Source organism: Bos javanicus, chromosome 1 (genome assembly GCF_032452875.1).
Source record: "Bos javanicus breed banteng chromosome 1, ARS-OSU_banteng_1.0, whole genome shotgun sequence".
In the NCBI taxonomy this organism is placed as follows: domain Eukaryota; kingdom Metazoa; phylum Chordata; class Mammalia; order Artiodactyla; family Bovidae; genus Bos; species Bos javanicus.
The window spans coordinates 58,565,927-58,585,702 of NC_083868.1; the positions used below are offsets into that span (position 1 = coordinate 58,565,927).

At 43.5% G+C, this 19,776-nt stretch overlaps 2 protein-coding genes across 9 annotated transcripts in view; one reads left to right on the plus strand and one right to left on the minus strand.

Annotated features, from left to right (window-relative positions):
* Positions 1-19,776, plus strand: part of SIDT1 (SID1 transmembrane family member 1) — a 107,822-nt gene that overhangs the window by 84,946 nt on the left and 3,100 nt on the right. For 6 of the 8 annotated variants that reach the window (XR_009738356.1, XM_061427101.1, XM_061427099.1 and 3 more), the window contains 9 exons: positions 1,201-1,324; positions 1,521-1,638; positions 5,134-5,270; positions 5,902-6,010; positions 10,302-10,381; positions 12,312-12,358; positions 17,547-17,652; positions 17,743-17,853; positions 19,048-19,161. Coding sequence is in view for 7 of the 8 variants with exons in the window: in XM_061427101.1 (XP_061283085.1) it covers positions 1,201-1,324; positions 1,521-1,638; positions 5,134-5,270; positions 5,902-6,010; positions 10,302-10,381; positions 12,312-12,358; positions 17,547-17,652; positions 17,743-17,853; positions 19,048-19,161 (946 nt within the window). In the remaining variant the exon portion in view is untranslated. The other 2 variants (XM_061427100.1, XM_061427102.1) reach the window with 2 other exon arrangements.
* USF3 (upstream transcription factor family member 3) overlaps positions 11,833-19,776 on the minus strand; it is a 74,508-nt gene continuing 66,564 nt past the window's right edge. Inside the window, exon 7 of the mRNA XM_061427060.1 lies at positions 11,833-12,201. Coding sequence (XP_061283044.1) covers positions 12,185-12,201 — 17 coding nt within the window. The 3' untranslated portion in view covers positions 11,833-12,184. The remainder of the gene's footprint in view (positions 12,202-19,776) is intronic.

Below are 19,776 nucleotides of genomic sequence, written 5' to 3' on the forward strand. Positions count from 1 at the left end.
GCCATTTTTTTATCCAGGGGATCTTCCCCACCCAGGATTGAACCCGTGTCTTCTGCACTGCAGGCAGATTTGTTACCATCTGAGCCACCAGGGAAGCCCTAATCAAGGGTAAAGGGCAATGAAATCAAGGATTTGAGACTAGGTATTCCTCTCCCACTCCTGTATGAGGGGGGTGGGTCGGGGAGGAGCTCAGGAAACAGCCCTAAGAATAATCTGCTAAGGAGAAGGTGGGATGTGTTTGAAAATATCAGGTCCCTAGCTGTGATGACCCTTGTCTATGGGCATGAGCTGCAAATACGTTCAATCCACTAAACAACCTCATAAGATAGATATGCTTATTATTACCACTGTTTTTTTAAATTTAGTAGTTTTATTGCTATTTTTAAGGAGATTACTTTTAATTATTATTATCATTTAAAAAAATTATTTTCTTGGCTGCACTGCACAGCATTGGGATCTTAGCTCCCTGGCCCGGGATCAAACCCATGCCCCCTGCACTGGCAGTGTGGAGCCTTAACCACTGGATCACAAGAGAAGTCTCATTACTCCCATTTTTAGATAAAGATATTAAGGCTTAGTTAGAAAGGCAAGGACTTGCAGAAGCTCCCTCAACTGTGAGTGATTTGGGCCTCATAGCTGGACCTGCTGCTCCTAAGGTTGTGCTCCATCCTCCAGCACATGGTGAAGTGGAAAGAGGGATTTTCCTGGCAATTGGGAGCCTGGCTTTTTCATCCAGAATGAACTAGACTCAGTTTTCTGAAAGAAATCTGCTGACTGTGACCAGTTGACATTTATCCTGAAATTCACAGTTACGGAGCTGAATATGGATGTATAACATGGGTCCATGTATTTGAATTCACTCTCGCAACTAGCTGAATGGCCCAGCTGCCCATCTGCAGAATAGCTCTCTTTCCTAGGATTCATACCCTGCCAGTGCCCACCGGGACAGGAGAGGATCATTGGGTGTTAGGGAGGCTGAACAGGCATCCCTGGGAGGAAATAGACACATTATCACAGGCTAAGCAAAGCATCCTAATACGGAGGTAGGACAAAGATGCTCTCTGATGATTTTCAGTCCTGAAGTCTCATGGAAAGGTTATTGGTGGAAAACAGTGCTGATTTCCCTCGCCCCTCCATGCCTTTGTTCAGCCTCTGAAGCTCTCGGATGCCTTGACTCCCTCGCTATCTCTGTCTCCTTAGTGCCTTCAACAACATTCTCAGTAACCTGGGCCACGTGCTCCTGGGCTGCCTCTTCCTGCTGATAGTCTTGCACCGGGACATTCTCCATCGAAGAGCTCTGGAAGCCAAGGACATCTTTGCCATGGTGAGTACAGGGCAGGTAGGCAGGTGGGAGCTAGGAAGGGTTATGGTTCCAAACAGGATCTGCAAGTAGGAGGGACATCTGGTGTGATGATGGATCACATGTAAGGGACCACACAGGGCCAGAGCGCGGGTGCCGGGTTCTGCGGCAAAGTCACTAATGAGGATCTTCCCACTGACCACGCTTCCTGCTTTTTCAGGAATACGGGATTCCCAAACACTTCGGTCTCTTCTATGCCATGGGCATTGCACTGATGATGGAAGGGGTGCTCAGTGCTTGTTACCACGTCTGCCCCAATTACTCCAACTTCCAGTTCGGTAATCACAATTTACATCAGCTACACAGATCTGAGGTACAGGAGTCTTATCCTGGGACTCTCTCAAAAATGCCAAAGTCGAGCTTGCAAGAATTAAATGACATTTACATGTGCTGAAGTGATCAGAGGGTACCTCGCCACAGGGCGTGATTTTCCCACGTTGTATCATTTCTTCCTCCCTGACCACATGTTATCGACTAGAAAGCGCTGAACACTGAGTATCAATCTCATGGCTAGGTCTGCAGGTAGGCAGTGGGGTAGGTGTCAGGCAGCAGGGCAGGTAGATTTGCCCACAGGGCATCTAGAAACCTCCCTCAATGTAGCTTGGCTTAACTTAGCAGTTTGCTTGCTTTGGGTTGAAAGTAATTTAAAAAATCCAATTCAAATCGGATTAAATAACAAGTATATTTATCAGCACAAGTCCAGAGGTGGCCCTGCTTCCCCTTCTCTGTGACCACCCACCTTGGCTGCACCCAGACTGCATGTTAGTCTTCTCCTCAGGCTGTATTTCCTCCTGGTGGCAAAAATAGCTACATTGGGTCTTTACTTCCTATCTCCATACCATGATGTCTGGAGGAGGCAGCAAGCTGGCTTCCAGGAAGCCATCATTTGAAATCAAGGAGAGTTCTTTTCCCCAGGCTCCCCAGATGACAGCCCCTCACTCCTCAATAGCTCACACAGCCCTGAGTCCACTTCAGATTCTTTCTGTGTGTGGGTTAGTTTGGGCCAGGGTTGCTACACCAATCCCTGTGCCAAAGGAGGGGAAGTTACCTTTAGACAAGGGAGACGCTTCCCTGAAACCAGAAGTGCTGTGAGTTTTCCTAAACAAACAGGCTGTGAGGTGTGCATTTCTGAGCAGAAATGGAGCTGAGATATTTGAGTTGGCATCTTCATGCTATTAGGATGGAGCAGGAATAGCTGATGCTGGAAGAAGGCAGTTAACAATATCCTCCACACTTGAGGATGTGAATTTTGCAAACAGTTATTTTGTGTTTGTGCTCTAGCCTCCAGCTGTTAACACCACAGATACTCTGTTATATTTTAACTTTTTAAAAATAGAAGACATTTTTAATAGAGGAAATCTATAGAGAACAATACCATTCACCACTCAGAAGTAAAAAAATGCCAACACTTTAAAATATTTGCCTTAATCTACTTTGTTAAAGACATACAACATGTGTAAAGTTGAGGTCCTATTTCAAACTGCTTTCCAAACTTGTCCACTCTCTCCTTCCTCAGAAGCAACAACTATGATCAATTTTATATTATCCTTCTAGTTCGTTTTTATAATTTTTCTTCATTTGAATAGTTCTTCATTTTAATTTGAATAACAAATTAATACTAATTTATCACACTGTGTTCTACATCCTTTTTTCATTCAACAAAGTTTTCAAGAATTATTGGTAATGAATCAAGGATATCCAGTTCATTCATTTTTGAAAACTGTCACTATGTAATAAAAATATACTACATTTATCAATTTCTCTGTTGTACAGCACTTCAAGGTTGCCAATATTTTGCTCAGTTCACTTCAGTTCAGTTCAATCGCCCAGTTGTGTCTGACTCTTTGGGACCCCATGGACTGCAGCACGCCAGGCCTCCCTATCCATCACCAACTCCCAGAGTTTACTCAAACTCATGCCCATTGAGTTGGTAATGCCATCCAACCATCTCATCCTCTGTCGGGCCTTCTCCTCCCACCTTCAATCTTTCCCAGCATCAGGGTCTTTTCAAATGAGTCAGCTCTTCGAACCAGGTGGCCAAAGTATAGGAGTTTTAGCTTCAACATCAGTCCTTCCAATGAACACTCAGGATTGATTTCCTTTAGTATGGACTGGTTGGATCTTCTTGCAGTCCAAGAGATTCTCAAGAGTCTTCTCCAACACCACAGTTCAAAAGCATCAATTCTTTGGTGCTCAGCCTTCTTTTATAGTCCAACTCTCACATCCATACATGACTACTGGAAAAACCATAGCCTTGACTAGACAGACCTTTGTTGGCAAAGTAATGTCTCTGCTTTTGAATATGCTATCTAGGTTGGTCATAACTTTTTTCCAAGGAGCAAGCGTCTTTTAATTTCATGGCTGCAGTTACCATCTGCAGTGATTTTGGAGCCCAAGAAAATAAAGTCAGCCACTGTTTCCACTGTTTCTCCATCTTTTTGCCATGAAGTGATGGGACAAGATGCCATGATCTTTGTTTTCTGAATGTTGAGCTTTAAGCCAACTTTTTCACTCTCCTCTTGAACTTTCATCAAGAGGCTCTTTAGTTCTTCTTCACTTTCTACCATAAGGGTGGTGTCATCTGCATATCTGAAGTTATTGATATTTCTCCTGGCAATCTTGATTCCAACTTGTGCTTCATCCAGCCCAGCATTTCTCATGATGTACTCTGCATATAAGTTAAATAAGCAGGGTGACAGTATACAGCCTTGACGTACTCCTTGTCCTATTTGGAATCAGTCTGTTGGTCCATGTCCAGTTCTAACTGTTGCTTCCTGACCTGCATACAGATTTCTCGAGGCAGGTCAGGTACAGACAATTTTGCAATGAATATCTTCATATATATATCTTTGTGAACATGTGAGACAGGTTCCCTGGAACACCTAGAATTAGAATTTGGGGATCACCTGCTTTATGTATCTTCCATTTTACCAAAAAAAGCACCAAGTTTCTCCTCAGAGTATCAGTTTGCACTCCCGCTAGCTGAGTGAGAGTTCCCACTTTCCCCTTATCACGAATTTGTGTTATTGTTAGATACTTACAGTTTGCCACATTTTTTAGTAACATGAGACATTACATTGTTGTTTTAATTTGCAGTTCCCTAACCCTCCTGGGGCTTCCCTGGTGGCTCAGATTGTAAAGATTCCGCCTGCAATGCAGGAGACGTGGGTTTGATCCCTGGGTGGGGAAGATCCGCTAGAGAAGGAAATGGCAACCACTCCAATATTCTTGCCTGGGAAATCCATAGACAGAGGAGCCTGGTAGGCTACAGTCTATGGGGTCACAAAAAAGCTGGACGTGACTTAGCAACTAAACAACCACAACCCTCATACAGCTAAGCCATGTGTAATTTCTAGGTGTCTCCTGTCCCTAGGCTAGAAAGCTGTGTACATGGGCAGTAATCAATGTGGTTATGTTTCAGGACACTGAGAAGGACCTCCTGCATCCATCTGGGACTTTCTTTATTGTCACACTATCCTGTCACTGTTAAGGGTTCTTTTATTGTTGCACAGGGGCGTTTATACACATTCACCCCTGCGAGTCAGTTATTCATCATATCATCTGATACTTTTCTTCTGTGAGCTAGGACCCCCCCTCTTGGAGGGGGTGAGAAGTGGAGTGTGTAGGGCTTGCCTCGAATGTGTCTGGGGAGGCTAGTACACTGGAGGTCAGCACACGGGCTGAGGGCAGCAAATACTCCAAGGCCGGGAGGGCAGGGTTCTCTGAAGATCACTGCCGCCTACTGGATCCTGACTGTCTCGGCTCCTCCGCAGACACCTCCTTCATGTACATGATCGCCGGCCTCTGCATGCTGAAGCTCTACCAGACCCGCCACCCGGACATCAACGCCAGCGCCTACGCCGCCTACGCCTCCTTTGCCCTGGTCATCACACTCACCGTCCTCGGAGTGGTGTGTCCCTCCCCACGGCCAGCAGCCCTCTTGGGAGGCTTTTTAACGTTTGGTTTTTTTTTTGGACCTCAGGTGTACAGGTTTAATTAACCATAATCCTTGTCCCATGACACACTCTCATCATTGGCCCATTCATGGCATTTTAGTTATTTAGCTAGAATTTTTGATAATGTAACAGATCCCTGTATAACTGACCCTGGACAGTGTGAATATACAGCTGGGACCAGACTCAGGTAAAACTGGAATAGACACACATAGGCCCTAATGGGACAGAGACTGGCCTGAAGGAACAGAAGCCACTTCCCCAACACGTGTGGACAAGTGTCAGTTGCCTTCTGTTCTTTGGAGAGCATCAGCCTCCAACTGTAGGCCGCCTGCCTCTTCGACTGCTGTTCAGCTGCCTTACCCACTGCTGCCCTTTTCCATTTCTTTCTTTTTCACGCAGCCAGGTAGCCATTCTTCCTCCTTCTCTGACTGTAGTAAGATCCCTGAGAGCTCAGAGGACGGGGAAATCCAAAACAGACACATGGCTCGGTTTTTGACAACGTATGCATGCACAAGAGAAGGAACAACTTTAGTGAGTTCTTTGGGGAAAAGAATAGATGATGGTAACTTCCATCTTTACTTCCAGGTGTTTGGGAAGAATGACGTGTGGTTCTGGGTCATCTTCTCTGCAATCCATATTCTGGCTTCTCTGGCCCTCAGCACCCAGATCTACTACATGGGTCGTTTCAAGATAGGTGAGTCACCTGTTCCCCTATACTAAACATGCCATTTAATGCCCCCCCAAGAAATAATTGTCCTGCTTATCCTAAATGGGAGTGTTACTGGTCACCATGAACACGTGCTCTGAATTGTGTTTATTAGCATATATTTTCTCTAAGAGCTTCCTCTCCTGTATAAAATTTCAGCAACTTATTATCACTAGTTCTGTTTTCAACTGAGAAACTAAGCTAGCTCAGAGCTGAGGCATCCTTCTAACTCCCAAGTCTCAAAAGCTTTACAATTCACCAGGCGTTGAAAGTGTGTTTGCAGAACAGTGTGATTGTCACACCACTAATTCCACCGAAAAGAGTATTTCTCAGTCTGTAGTATTTAAAAAGAATATTTCTCTAACCATGCTAAGTGGCTATCAAGAACTTATATATGCTTTTCAAATTCTGGGATTGGAACTCTCAGAGATCAACTTGCCAATCTCAGAGGCAGGATACCTGCCTAACGTTCTCTAACGTTGTGAATAGATCATGTTAGAACGCCTAGTGCCCTGTGGAAATCAGCTTCTGAGCTACTGTTGGTCATTCAGCATACATGGAAACAAGTCATATTAGAGCATCTAAATTTCACCCATCATTTTAAGGTCTGGGAAGTCAGACCCAAAGATTCATTTGTATATTTCAAGACAAACCAACATATATAAACATAGAGCCTCATCCCTAATATTTCCAGAGCCAAGGCAAGACTGTAAATAAAAGCCTATACACCATACATATGAAAATGTTTATGTTATAAAGAAAACTAAAAACACTGTTATATACGGGGAAGAAAGAAAGCAGACCAACAACTGATAAATACACCTTTATTACAACCTAAAAGGTACAAGCTCAAATTTAAAATTCTCAGGTGCATGGGAGAATACCCTAGTACACAGAACAGAACACAGCTGTACAGGAGAGCTGGTCTCCAGCCCCTGCCACTCTTTTCTTCCCACTGCTGGCTCTGTCCGGCATCTTAAGGGGTCTCACAGGTATGCATATGGACACATTTGTCCAACATCCAATTGGCCATTCCTTGCCTGTAGAAGTGCATACTGCTCTCAGGAAAATAAACCAGGGGAAAAGTTTATGCAGGTTCTGAGAGCAAACTCAAGGCCATTAGGGCAGGGAATTCTTGGGTCCAGGAATTCAGAATGTGGCCTGGGAGGAGCAATCCCCTTGCTCTGCAGACTCCTCACTCACTGGGGAATGAGGGCCTTTCAAATATGGCACCCCTGTTGCCCACATCTAAGAGCAATTCTGTATAACAATTGGCTTTAAAACTGTCGTGTACTTAGTCGCTCAGTCGTGTCTGACTCTTTGCGACCCCATGGACTGTAGCCTGCCAGGCTTCTCTGTCCATGGGGATTCTCCAGGCAAGAATACTGGAGTGAATTGCCATGCCCTCCTCCAGGGGATCTTCCCAACCCAGGGATCGAACCCAGTCTCCCGCATTGCAGGCAGATTCTTTACCATCTGGGTAAAGAATTCTTTACCATCTGAGCCACCAGAGAAGCCCAGCTTTAAGATTGGACAACAAAATAAAACAATCTATCATTTTAGCAATTTAATTTTCCCTTTTGGCATGCTCAGTAGATTAACACTTGGTGTTAACATAGCCAGGGTGCCTCCAACTCCTCCAGTGGAAGCGTCATGAGCTAGTTGTGTAGGACATCTGGTCCAGCTGTCTGTTCATGTCCCATCCTCCATACTCAGAAGTGGATGAAACTGTACAAACTAAACTCTCAAAAGGAAAATAATTTAAGCACTATTTTTCTGGGTTTTCCAAGTTGGAAAAATAAAACTGAATATAGATACATGTAATGGTCATGACCATTAATAGATAGAGGGGCTTTTAATATATTTATATCACCTTTGCCCCATACCTTTCTAAAAAGGAGGAATTTAGTGTAGTCTGTTATAACCATAAAATAGTTTGCTAGGGTCCCAACAGGAAAAAGATGCCATGCCCAAGGACAAATGATTTATTCACAAAGGGATTCTCCATAGGATAGGAGTGGGGTAGAGAAGAATGAAAGTAACCTGGGGTTAGGAGCAGAGAAGCTTACTATCCACAAGCCCAAAAAGACATGGAGGAAGTGGTTACCAAGATGTGGAAGGAGGGCATCATGGAGAGCAAGTCAGCAGGAAAGGATCAATGTCCTTTGGTTGACAGGCAGCCTCACAGGGCGGGCACCAGGCAGATGGTGCTCTGAGCTGACTGTCCTTTCTCTGTCCCTGCAGTCTCCTGCTGGGGCTTCTCACTGTCCAAACCCAGCAGAATTAAGGGGACCCACTGCATGGTCCCTATGGTCAGCCTCCCCGGGCATGGTAGGGACAGAGACATGGCAGGTGGGTCTGGAGAAGCAAAGGGAAGATAGTCCTCACATAGCTTATCTGAAGATTTTAAATTCCTGTACCTAGGGAGTCTTCCCCCAAGTGGTTACAGATTTACCAGAGTCAAAAGGAAAATTCGGTACTTCATTTGACAACTGCATCTACATTTAGTCCAGAGGCAGGAAGTTGGGTTAGTGGAGAGTGGTCAGACAACTGCCTTTGCTTTCTCAAATCACAGACTCCTTTCCCTGTGGCCCTGAAGCCTCACCTGAAAATAAATGTGGACACAGGAACAGTGGCAGCAAGGAGGCAGAGCATTGCATAGTGTTGTTAGTCACTCAGTCATGTCCGACTTTTTGCAACCCCATGGACTATAGCCCACCAGGCTCCCCTGTCCATTAGATTTCCCAGGCAAGAATACTAGAGTGGACTGCCATTCCTTTCTCCCAGAGATCTTCCTGACCCAGAGATCAAAACCGGGTGTCCTGCATTGCAGGCAGATTCTTTACCATCTGAGCCACCAGGGAAACCCAGACAGAAAACGACAGAGCTACTTGCCCAAATCACCGTTGTGTCCCTTGCCTCCCCAAAAGGACCACAGAGAGAGGAAGGGTTATAAGCTGCAGTTCAGTTCAGTCTGCACAAAAGGACACAGGGAGAGAAAAGTCTGACTCATGCTCTGAACGTGTGAGACAGGCAGCAGCAGTCTGTGTTCTTTATGAGAAAACATTTCTTTTGTAATCAGAAAACTAAAGTCATCCATTTCTAGAGGAAAATAAAACAACCAGTAGTTTACCTGTTTGGCTTCCTTCTTACAAATCTTTTTTTGTTTTTCTCATTTCTCTGCTTCCCACTGATTCAGATGTGTCTGACACAGGTAATGTTCAGCTGTCCTTCCCGGGGTTTTCTAGCTTGTTTTCTTAACAAAACAACCTGCCTGGCTGACCTGCCAAGTCTGCTTTCTAAACATGCCTTCCAAATTGGGCAGGATTTGGTAGGAAGAGGGTGCAGAGAGAGACTCAGAGACAGGTATGCACCCCAACCAGCCCACCTCCTCTGGGCTAGTGCATGCACATCCCCCTACCCTACCACCATGCCCCCAGACTGTATCTAGTCCAGCTGCTTCAGCCGAACCCAGGGTTGGCCTTGAAGAGTAGCAGCAGTCACAACAGACCTGGGGTCCACCTTCACTGAAATGTTCACTTCAGGCAGACTCCAGCCTTGCCTGTGACATCTACATGCAGATGGCTCACAGGACGGCCCCACCTGGGGCTCTGGTCCTGTTTATATAACAATTGTGACATGCACACTCACTGTGTTTTATACCATCCTTTTGAAGGATTGCATTAAATAAAAAAAAGCTCCCCCCTCTCTCTCTCCCATGTATGTTCCTTTGACTATTGTTTCAATCCACATTCAGCCTTTCTGGACATGCTCAATAGTCCCCAGTATCCCCTGGTTTAATTTTTACTGACTTTTAACCACACTGAGAAATACAAATTTGAATTTTCACAAGCTACGATTTCCCATGGTCTAGAGAGAGCAGATGTTTTAAGGTGACTTTTGAGAGGCCCCATCACATCTCTGCTGTAAAGAAAACAGCACTAGAGTAAACCATCAACAGAGGGAAACTTAGCCACAGGAGACCGTAGGCGGGTTGGCCAGCTGCCCGAGTGATCTGTGAGTGCTTGTCCCGTGTCCATCTTGCTTGCCTTTCTGTGGGATGTCGCACGGATGAGGCACACCTGTCATGAAATCCCTGGTGGCTGTGGGGGTGGTGGTGCATTTCTTAAAGCAAGTATTTATTACTGACCTATTAGGTGCAAAGCATGGCTTTTATGAGGTGAGGACATCTTCATCCTGGCCACAAAAGCTCTGGCCACAGTGGAGTGTTCTGTATTACCAGTGACTAAGCCTTCTCACCATGCGATTGTGTCATCAGCAGATTGGGGAATTTTCCGGCGGGCCGCTGTGGTGTTCTACACGGACTGCATCCAGCAGCGCAGCCGGCCTCTGTATATGGTACGTGCGTGTCCCTGTGTCCCTTGGCCCTCTCCCAGACAACAGGGCGGCGGGCAGTCACTCAAGGCTCCCCAGACCAAGGGGGCCAGATGGCCTAGGGTGGCTGAGGTCCAGTTAGTGAGGGAAGAGGCATCTTGCTTCCTTTTCTTCTCACTCTTAAAAGACAAGATGGAATAGTACCCTTTTTACATAAAAATTGCTAATCTATAAAGAAAAAAAATATATAAAACTGTCAAACAGTGATGATTGCTAGGGAGGGAGGGTCAAGACAGAGTGTCCCTATAAAAGCATCATCCAAAGAAGTATGATTATTTCATTTGTGAATAGAAGGCAGTATTAATGATGGCACCTGGACCGTCCCAGGCCATCTGGGTCATACGGTCATTCCAATCACTTTCATCAGGAACTTATACTTTTTAGAGTTTCCATTTGTTTGCTTTTTGTGTACTGTTTGATTCTGACAGTGAGTAGGAATGCTTTTTTCAAATTTATAGTTATTGGTTCTGGGTAAAAATACACTGTTAAATATTCTGCCTTATAGTTTTCAATACATTACATGCTACTACAGTGAGCAGAGGGATCAGGGTGCTGGTCTCAGCTGCCTTGGCTCGCTGGCCAGGGACCCCAGAGAACTTGCATCCCTCCTCTGAGCCACTGTCCCAGCCTTTACCCAGGCCTGTGGTCAGAACCCGTGATCCCCTTTGGGCCTGGCACATAGGTGTTCACTGAATTCCTGCTGATAGTTTATAATCAGAAGGATTTTTATATAAAGAATATATAAAATTATAAACTCAAGTGTATTACTATGAATTTTTTAAAATGATGTATCATGAACTTGTGATGTGATTATCACATCATCTGGATCCATATTCTGAAGTACTATGATCTTCTCAGACACTAGTATATATATATCCCTCAGACAATCAGAGAAAGTATTTGGTGCAAAGTATTTGCACCAAAAAATTCTTCTTCACTCAAAAGTTCATGATACATCATTTTAAAAAATTTATAGTAATACACTTGAGTTTATAATATACATAGTGAAGTGAAAGTCTCTCAGTCATGTCCGACTCTTTGCAACCCCATGGACTATACAGTCCATGGAATTCTCCAGGCCAGAATACTAGAGTGGGTAGCCTTTCCCTTCTCCAGGGAATCTTCCCAACCAGGGATCAAACCCAGGTCTCCCACATAGCTGGCAGATTCTTTACCAGCTGAGCCACAAAGGAAGCCCAAGAAAACTGGAGTGGATAGTCTGTTCCTTCTCCAGCGGATCTTCCCAACCCAGGAATTGAACTGGGGTCTCCTGCATTGCAGGCGGATTCTTTACCTACTGGGCTATGAGGGCAGCCCTATAATATACACAAGATTGGAACAAAAACCAAACGGGGCAAAGTGTGAATGATAACGACAACCGTGAATTATATTATGAGTTTTTGGTCAATTTTAGGTGCTAACAGCTTCTCACAGTGATGTCAATTGTATCACTCTCTAAAATGTATTTCTACGTTTCCGGTCAATAACATATTCAAAATGTGTGTCTAGAGACCAGGAGACTGGGAGCTGCGGGACCTCCTTGGAGCCAGAGTAATGAAACAAATCCCAGTTGTGTCTCAAGAGCTGCCTTAGGTCCCACCAGTCACCACAACCCAGGGAAAGAATCACAGGTGCCCAGCTCCTTTAAAAACAGGAAGGAAACAGCAAGACTGCTTTACTTACCAGGCATTCATTTACAGGGAGGAGGTCATGTCTGCTTGTAGTCGGAGGCTTTGCCATTTAGTCCTTCAGAGGATTAGTGTTCATTCATAGGCACAGCTCTCCTATATCGATAGAAAAACTGTTTTCACTAAAGCAGTTTTCTCATAATTGATGTATGGTAAGAAGTAGTGCACGCAGCCTTTCACTCACTGGTTTCTCTCCTCCTTTCCAGGACAGGATGGTATTACTCATCGTGGGGAACCTGGTTAACTGGTCCTTGTAAGTAGTCTTAGGAAAACATGTCTTTCTCTTTACTAACTTCTCTGTAACACTGTGGCTTAGCTTTCCTTGGCTGTCATTTTTACAAAGAAATCTGAAATTAAGGAGAGTGTGGGACTGTGCTTGTTCTAGAGACTTGAAAGAAAGCTATTTGTCGTCCTGCAAAAAATGCACTTGTGTACTAGCAGTGGCCTACCTTAAAGCAATGAGTCCCACACGTCAATGCCTGGAACTCATTTGTTCAACAAGACTAACATCAAATTTGCTATATTTATGTGGATAAATTAGATTAGCTATATATGCATATACATACATACACACATATTTATAAAGAGAGAGATTAACTATGCCAGCAGTCAAAAATGCAACCATTTTAAACTCTTGTTTTAGAGCTTTCCATAATGCTACCCAACAGGCATCTCTTTCTTACTAGGGGGAGTGGGGTGGTGTGTGTGTGTGTGTGTGAGTCTCTTTCCTGTTTCTTTCTTTCCCTCCAGGTCTCAGTCTTCCTACTCTGCACGTATCATTCTTCTGCCTTTTCTTTTCCTTCATTATTACCTTGGCTTCGTTTCCTCCTGTATGCATGCTGTTGCCTCACTCGTGTCCAACTCTTTGCAACTTATGGACTATGTAGGCTGCCAGGCTCCTCTGTCCATGGGATTCTCCAGGCAGGAATACTGTAGTGGGCTGTCATGCCCTCCTCCAGGGGATCTTCCCAACCCAGGGATCAAATCCGTGTCTCTCACGTCTTTACCAGGCAGGTTCTTTACCACTAGAGTCACCTGGGAAGCCCCTTTGTTTCCTCAAATGACCTACCTCAGAGTAGAACAGTGCAGCAAAAGTATGTTTATGCTAGCTATATTTTATGTATCTAGTGTTTGCAACTTATTCTTTTTTTTTAATTTTTAATATTTATTTTTATTTATTTGGCTGCGTTGGTCTTAGTTGTGACATGTGGGATCTTTAGTTGTAGCATGTGGGATCTAGTTTCCTGACCAGGGATCAAACCCAGACCTCCTGTATTGGGAGCACAGAGTCTCAGCCACTAGACCACCAGGGAAGTCCCAACTTATTCTTAAAAATATATATTCTTGAAAACCATAATCAAGGAACCCAGGAAAACCAGAATCAAGTCATGAGAATTTGAATCTTATTTACGGGCCATGTGCATCCAAAATAAACTTCCCACAACGTTGCTGCCCCAGGGGTTACCTTGGGGAAGGTCATGCCTGTGAAGGACTGTGCTTCACTGAGGGACACGTCGAGATGGGTGATTCTTGGCCGTGATCACCTGTGATGTTCACTTGGCCACCCTTTTAGTGAAGACCCTACAGTCCTGTTGACTTTGTAAGACAGGGTGGAGGGTGCTGGTAGGAGATACGATAATGAAAAAACCGATGACATTGTCCACAGGGTCAGAATCACCTGGCCTGTCCCTGCCTCTTGTAGAACTAAAATCAAACCAGGTCTGCTCACAAGACAAGGTGTATGGCCTTTCTCTTCTTAGCAGGATCTCTGTGGGACACCAACGCCTGCAGGGTTGGGGGAAATGAGGCACAATGACACACTAGTACTGTGACTGCCCAGCAGGGGGCGGTACCTCCTCACTAAGGCTCTCCATCCTCAGTTTCCCATGGATATTACAAAGGTCATGGAATGACTGAACATAAGCAATGGAACCCCACTCTGGTACTCTTGCCTGGAAAATCCCATGGACGGAGGAGCCTGGTGGGCTGCAGTCCATGGGGTCGCGAAGAGTCGGACACGACTGAGCGCCTTCACTTTCACTTTTCACTTTCACGCATTGGAAAAGGAAATGGCAACCCACTCCAGTGTTCTTGCCTGGAGAATCCCAGGGACGGGGGAGCCTGGTGGGCTGCTGTCTATGGGGTCGCACAGAGTCAGACACGACTGAAGCGACTTAGCAGCAGCAACCTTGAGTCAGTCCCATATAGTCCTTGAAGAACAAGAGTGGTGTGTATGTATATTCATATAGGGAGAGATGTATGTATACATCGAGAGAGAATGAGAAAATAAAACAAATGTGGCAAAATGCTAATAAATGATGAATATGTGTGAAAAGTATACAAGAGTTTAGAGTATACTGAAGCTTTCAAATTGTGAGAAGAGGAAATTTCCTATATCATATAGGACAAAGTCAGTTGAAATAAAAATTGAACAAAAACATTTCTTTGAATCACCTTTAATTTCCTTTATTATATTTTATAGTTCTTAGCATATAAATGTTTTACCTGTTTTGTCAGGTTTATTCCTAAATATTTTATATATTTATTTAGGTATGAGTTTAAAAGATATTTTTTTAAACAATCAATGGAAAGCTATCCCATGCTGTTGGATTGGGAGAATTTATGTTGTTAAAGTGGTCATACTACCGAGGCAACCTACAGATTTAATGTAATCTCTTTCAAGTTACCATGATATTTTTCACAGAACTAGAACAAACAATCCTCAAATTAAATGGAACCATAAAAGACCCAGAATTGCCAAAATGATTCTGAAGAAAAAGAAGAAAGCAAGAGGCATAACCCTCCAAGACTTTAGACAATACTACAAAACTACAGCAATTAAAACAGCATGATATTGGCACAAAAACAGACATACAAATCAGTGGAACAGAATAGACAGCCGAGAAATAAACTCACATATCTATAGTCAATTAAACTTCCACAGATGAGGCAAGAATATACAATGGGAAAAAGTCTCTTCAGTAAGTGGTGTTTGGAAAACTGGACAGCCACGTATAAATCAGTCAAGTTAGTACACACCCTTACACCATACAAAAAAATAAACCCAAAATAGATTAAAGGCTTAAACACAACATATGACTTGATAAAACTCTTGGAAGAGATTACAGGCAAAACATTCTCTGATATAAACCATACCAATGGTTTCTTAGGTCAGTCTCCCAAGGCAATAGAAATGAAAATAAAGACAAACAAATGGGGCCTAATCAGACTTACAAGATTTTGCACAGCAAAGGAAACCATAACAAAACAACCAATGGAATGGGAGAAAATATTTGCAAACAATGCGACCAACAAGGGCTTAATTTCCAAAATATACAACCAGCTTATACAACTCAATAATAAAAAACAAACAACCCAATCGAAAAATGGGCAGAAGACCTAAATAGAGTCTTCTCCAAAGAAGACATACTGATGGCCAGCAGACACATGAAAAGATGCTCCACATCACTAATTGTTCGAGAAATGCAAGTCAAACTACAATGAGGTACCACCTCACACTGGTCAGAATGACCATCATTAAAAAGTCTACAGACAGCAAATGCTAAAGAGGGTATGGAGAAAAGGGAAGCCTCCTACACTGTTCGTGGGAATGTAAGTTGGTGCAGCCACTCTGGAAAACAGTATGGAGGTTCCTCAGAAAACTGAAAATAGAATTACCATATGATCCAGTAATCCCACCCCTGGGCATATATCTGGAGAAAACTATAATTCAAAAAGAAATGGGCACCTATACAGTCATAGAAGCACTACTCACAATAGCCAAGACATAGAAACAATCTAAATGTTCATTGGCAGAGAAATGGATAAAGAAGATGTGGTACATACATACAGTGGAATGCTACTCATCCATTGAAAAATGAAATAACACCATCCGCAGCAACATGGATGCATCCAGTGGAATCCATGTATGTAATGCACTCGGTGTATAACTGAGTCACTTTGCTGTACAGCAGAAGTTAGCGCAACATTGTAAATCAACTATACTTCAATAAAAAGTATATTTTAAAAAGTGAACAAAAACTGTTAGTAACAGCTTTACACTTTAAATACTTAGGAATAAACTTTGAGAGATATGTAGGATCTTTCTGCAAAACATTTAACTGCCTCATAAGGAGATATAGACAAAAACTTAGCTAAATGAAGAAAGATACCATGCCCTGGGGGAGAAGATTAACTATTGTAAAGATATCAATTCTCAAGGTAATGTGCAAATTTAGAAACTGGAACTAAGTTAATAGGGTTTTATTCGGAAATTTATTTACCTAGTTAGACAAAATTTTCAAAGGTCTCTGCAAAGGATTAACAGAAGAAAGCAAGCACAGAAGTGTATAGCGACAGCCCCACACTATCCAACAGAACTTTCTGGAATAAAGCTTAGTGTATTAGCCACTTGTGGTTATTTGAGCACTTGAAATGGAGTCTGACTGAGAAAATTCACTTTCAATTATTTAAATAGCCACATGTGGTTACCATATTGGATAGTGCAAGCTAGCCTAACCTACGTTGGGAAGTCCCTGGTAGCTCAGTTGGTAAAGAATCTGCTTGCAGTACAGGAGACCCTGGTTCAATCCCTGGGTCAGGAAGATCCCCTGGAGAAGGAAATGGCAACCCACTCCAACACACTTGCCTGGAAAATCCCATGAACAGAGGAGCCTGGCGGGCTACAGTCCATGGGGTCACAAGAGTCGGACACAACTTGGTGACTAAACCACATCTGACAACCTATGTTAGATAATCTATAAAACAATAATAACATGGTGAGGCACTGATTCAAAATTATAAATTAGTGAATCAGAATGAAGAGGCCAGAAATCCAACTATATGTCATACATGTGCAGAGTGTGTATTAAAAACAAGCTTTCAAAATCACAAGATAAGCAAGAGCTATATAATAAATATTTCTGTTATCTCCTGCATTGCAGGCATTCTTTACCAGCTGAGCCACCAGGGAAGCCCCACATAATAAAGATCTCTGTTATAACTGAGTAGAAATTTGGAACAAAATTAAGGCCAAACCCCAACCAAATAAACTTCAGTATTTAGACAGCCAGCTAAAAATTGGTAATATGTGTCAAACCAATTATTGAGACAATTCTATGTCTAGTCATCTAATCATCTTAAATGCAAAAAGAAAAAAGCAGGATATGTCTAAAGGCATTCATTGTTGCCGTTTTTTATAATAGTGAACAACTGAAGGACAAAGAGAAAACTCATTTCAGCCAGAGAGTACTGTTTAGGTACATCCACAGATAGGAACTTTATAATCATCAAAATGAATGTTCTGAAAGAGATTTAATAAATTGAAAGTTAAAAGATTTTTTAAATTCCCCTCCCACCAGAAATGGGGGTGGGGGCTGGAAGGGTGGGTAATGCCAAAAGTCCAGCTTCCTGGCTACACAACAATTCCTCTGTGCGCTCAGTGCCCTCTTTGGACTCATCTACCGACCCAGGGACTTCGCTTCCTACATGCTGGGCATCTTCATCTGCAACCTGCTGCTCTACCTGGCCTTTTACATCATCATGAAGGTAAGAGTGGCTGCTGGCTGGGCGCCGCGGGCCCTCCTCAGGTGACCGGGTGATGCATGCAGCCTGGCGGCATTTGCTTCTCACCCACAGCTTCGCAGCTCCGAGAAGATCCTCCTGATCCCGCTTTTCTGCATTGTCGCCACCGCTGTAGTGTGGGCTGCCGCCCTGTATTTTTTCTTCCAGAATCTCAGCAGCTGGGAGGTAAGAGAACAGTGTTTGTCTCCTGGACAACGTGCTCTCTCCATCTTGCTTTTCTGACCTTCCTATCTCCCTCCCTTCACGGGCTTATTGCTGTTAATCTGTTTTATATTCTCTAATGTGAACGCTTTTTAAAAAGGGGTTGGTTTTATATAAATATCCACACATAAATACTCAATAAATGCCATGTCATTATTACCGGGGTGGCGCTTCTTAAACACGAAACCCTATCCCCACTGCCAATGTGATTTTCACTGTGTGTTGTATTATGATTGCGATCCTGTTCCAATGGATGCTTAATATGTACAGAACGCTTGATTAGTGTATCGTCGCCACCTTATCATAGTCATCATCCATAAACAGATACCCAGGTGCAGGTGTATATAAACCCATTTCACAGATAGGAAAGCTGAGGCCTAGGAAACTGGTGATGTATGTGAGGCATAGACCAGGGAGGAAGTCTTAGCTCCCCATCACCATAACCACTGCAATCAATGTCAGAACATTTTTATCACCCCAGGAAAAATCCTACATCCATTAGCAGTCCATCCCCATTTCTCCCTAACCCCTTGGCCTGAGGCAACCACTAGTCTTTTGTCTCTATAGATCTCCCTATCCTGGACATTTCACATAAATGGAATCATACACAGTCTGAGTCTGCCTTCTCTGTGTAACGTTTCCTAGGTCCACCCTTGTACAGATCACATTATATCAGTACATCATGTGTTTTTATTGCTGAATAATGGCTCAGACAGTAAAGATTCTGCCTGCAATGTAGGAGACCAGGGTTCAATCCCTGGGTCGAGAAAATCCCCTGGAGAAGGGAATGGCTACCCACTCCAGTATTCTTGCTTGGAGAATTCCAGGGACAGAGGACCCTGGTGAGGGTCCATGGGGTCGCAAATAGTCAGACACCACTGAGTAGCACTTTCACTTTTCATTCCATTGTATGAACATGCCTCATTTTAGCAGATGTTCAGTGGATGAATATTTGGGTGGTTTCCACTTTTTGACTTTTATGAACACTGCTGCTATGAACATCTGTGGACACATTTTTGTGTGGACATATGTTTTCTTGGAAGCTAATAATGTAGTGACCCAGGCATCTAGTAGCGACTATAGGTTTCTGGATGCTCCGTCCTCTACGGAGTTGAACTGTGGGACTACTCCCCTACATCCTGCCTCACCTCCTTTCAGGGAACACCAGCCGAGTCCCGGGAGAAGAACCGAGAGTGCATCCTGCTGGATTTCTTTGACGACCATGACATCTGGCACTTCCTCTCTGCTACTGCCCTGTTTTTCTCATTCTTGGTGAGTTTATAAAAACTTTGCTTCTCTCTTTACATCTTATATTCTTTTTTTTCTCTTCCCCTCTTACTTACATCCTATTTTTAATTTCCAAGTTTTCATTATGATTCAATGTACAGATTATCTCTTTTTTTTTTTTTAACATTGTATCCTCTGGTTAGATCTTCATTTTGTTCTTTTACTCTTCAATACTTTAAGACACAGTGATAAAATAATTTTTCTTCAGTTGCACAATGCTTGGACTGCACTGATGATTGGAACTCACATGCCCAGCTTCCCCAGGAAGTGCTTTTGGTGGCACTCGCTACCATCTCAGCCACACTAGGTTATTCCTTCTTGTGTCATACTCACATTCCTCCCTCTCCTCCAGTCTCACTACATACCTTATTAATACAAACATTTCCCAAATTCCTGGAGTGGCTCAGGATAGCAGCCAGGCCTCTCGCTGCCTTTCTAACCAGTCTCTTCCAAATCTCTCCTGCAGTCCCTTCGTTTTTTGCCCACACACCTTCCCTGAAGCTGTGCATATTGTAACAACCCAGGATGACAACTCCCAGCATACTTCCATCTTAATTTTGACTTTTCCAAAATAAAAGTATATGGTGCCTGCACACAAGT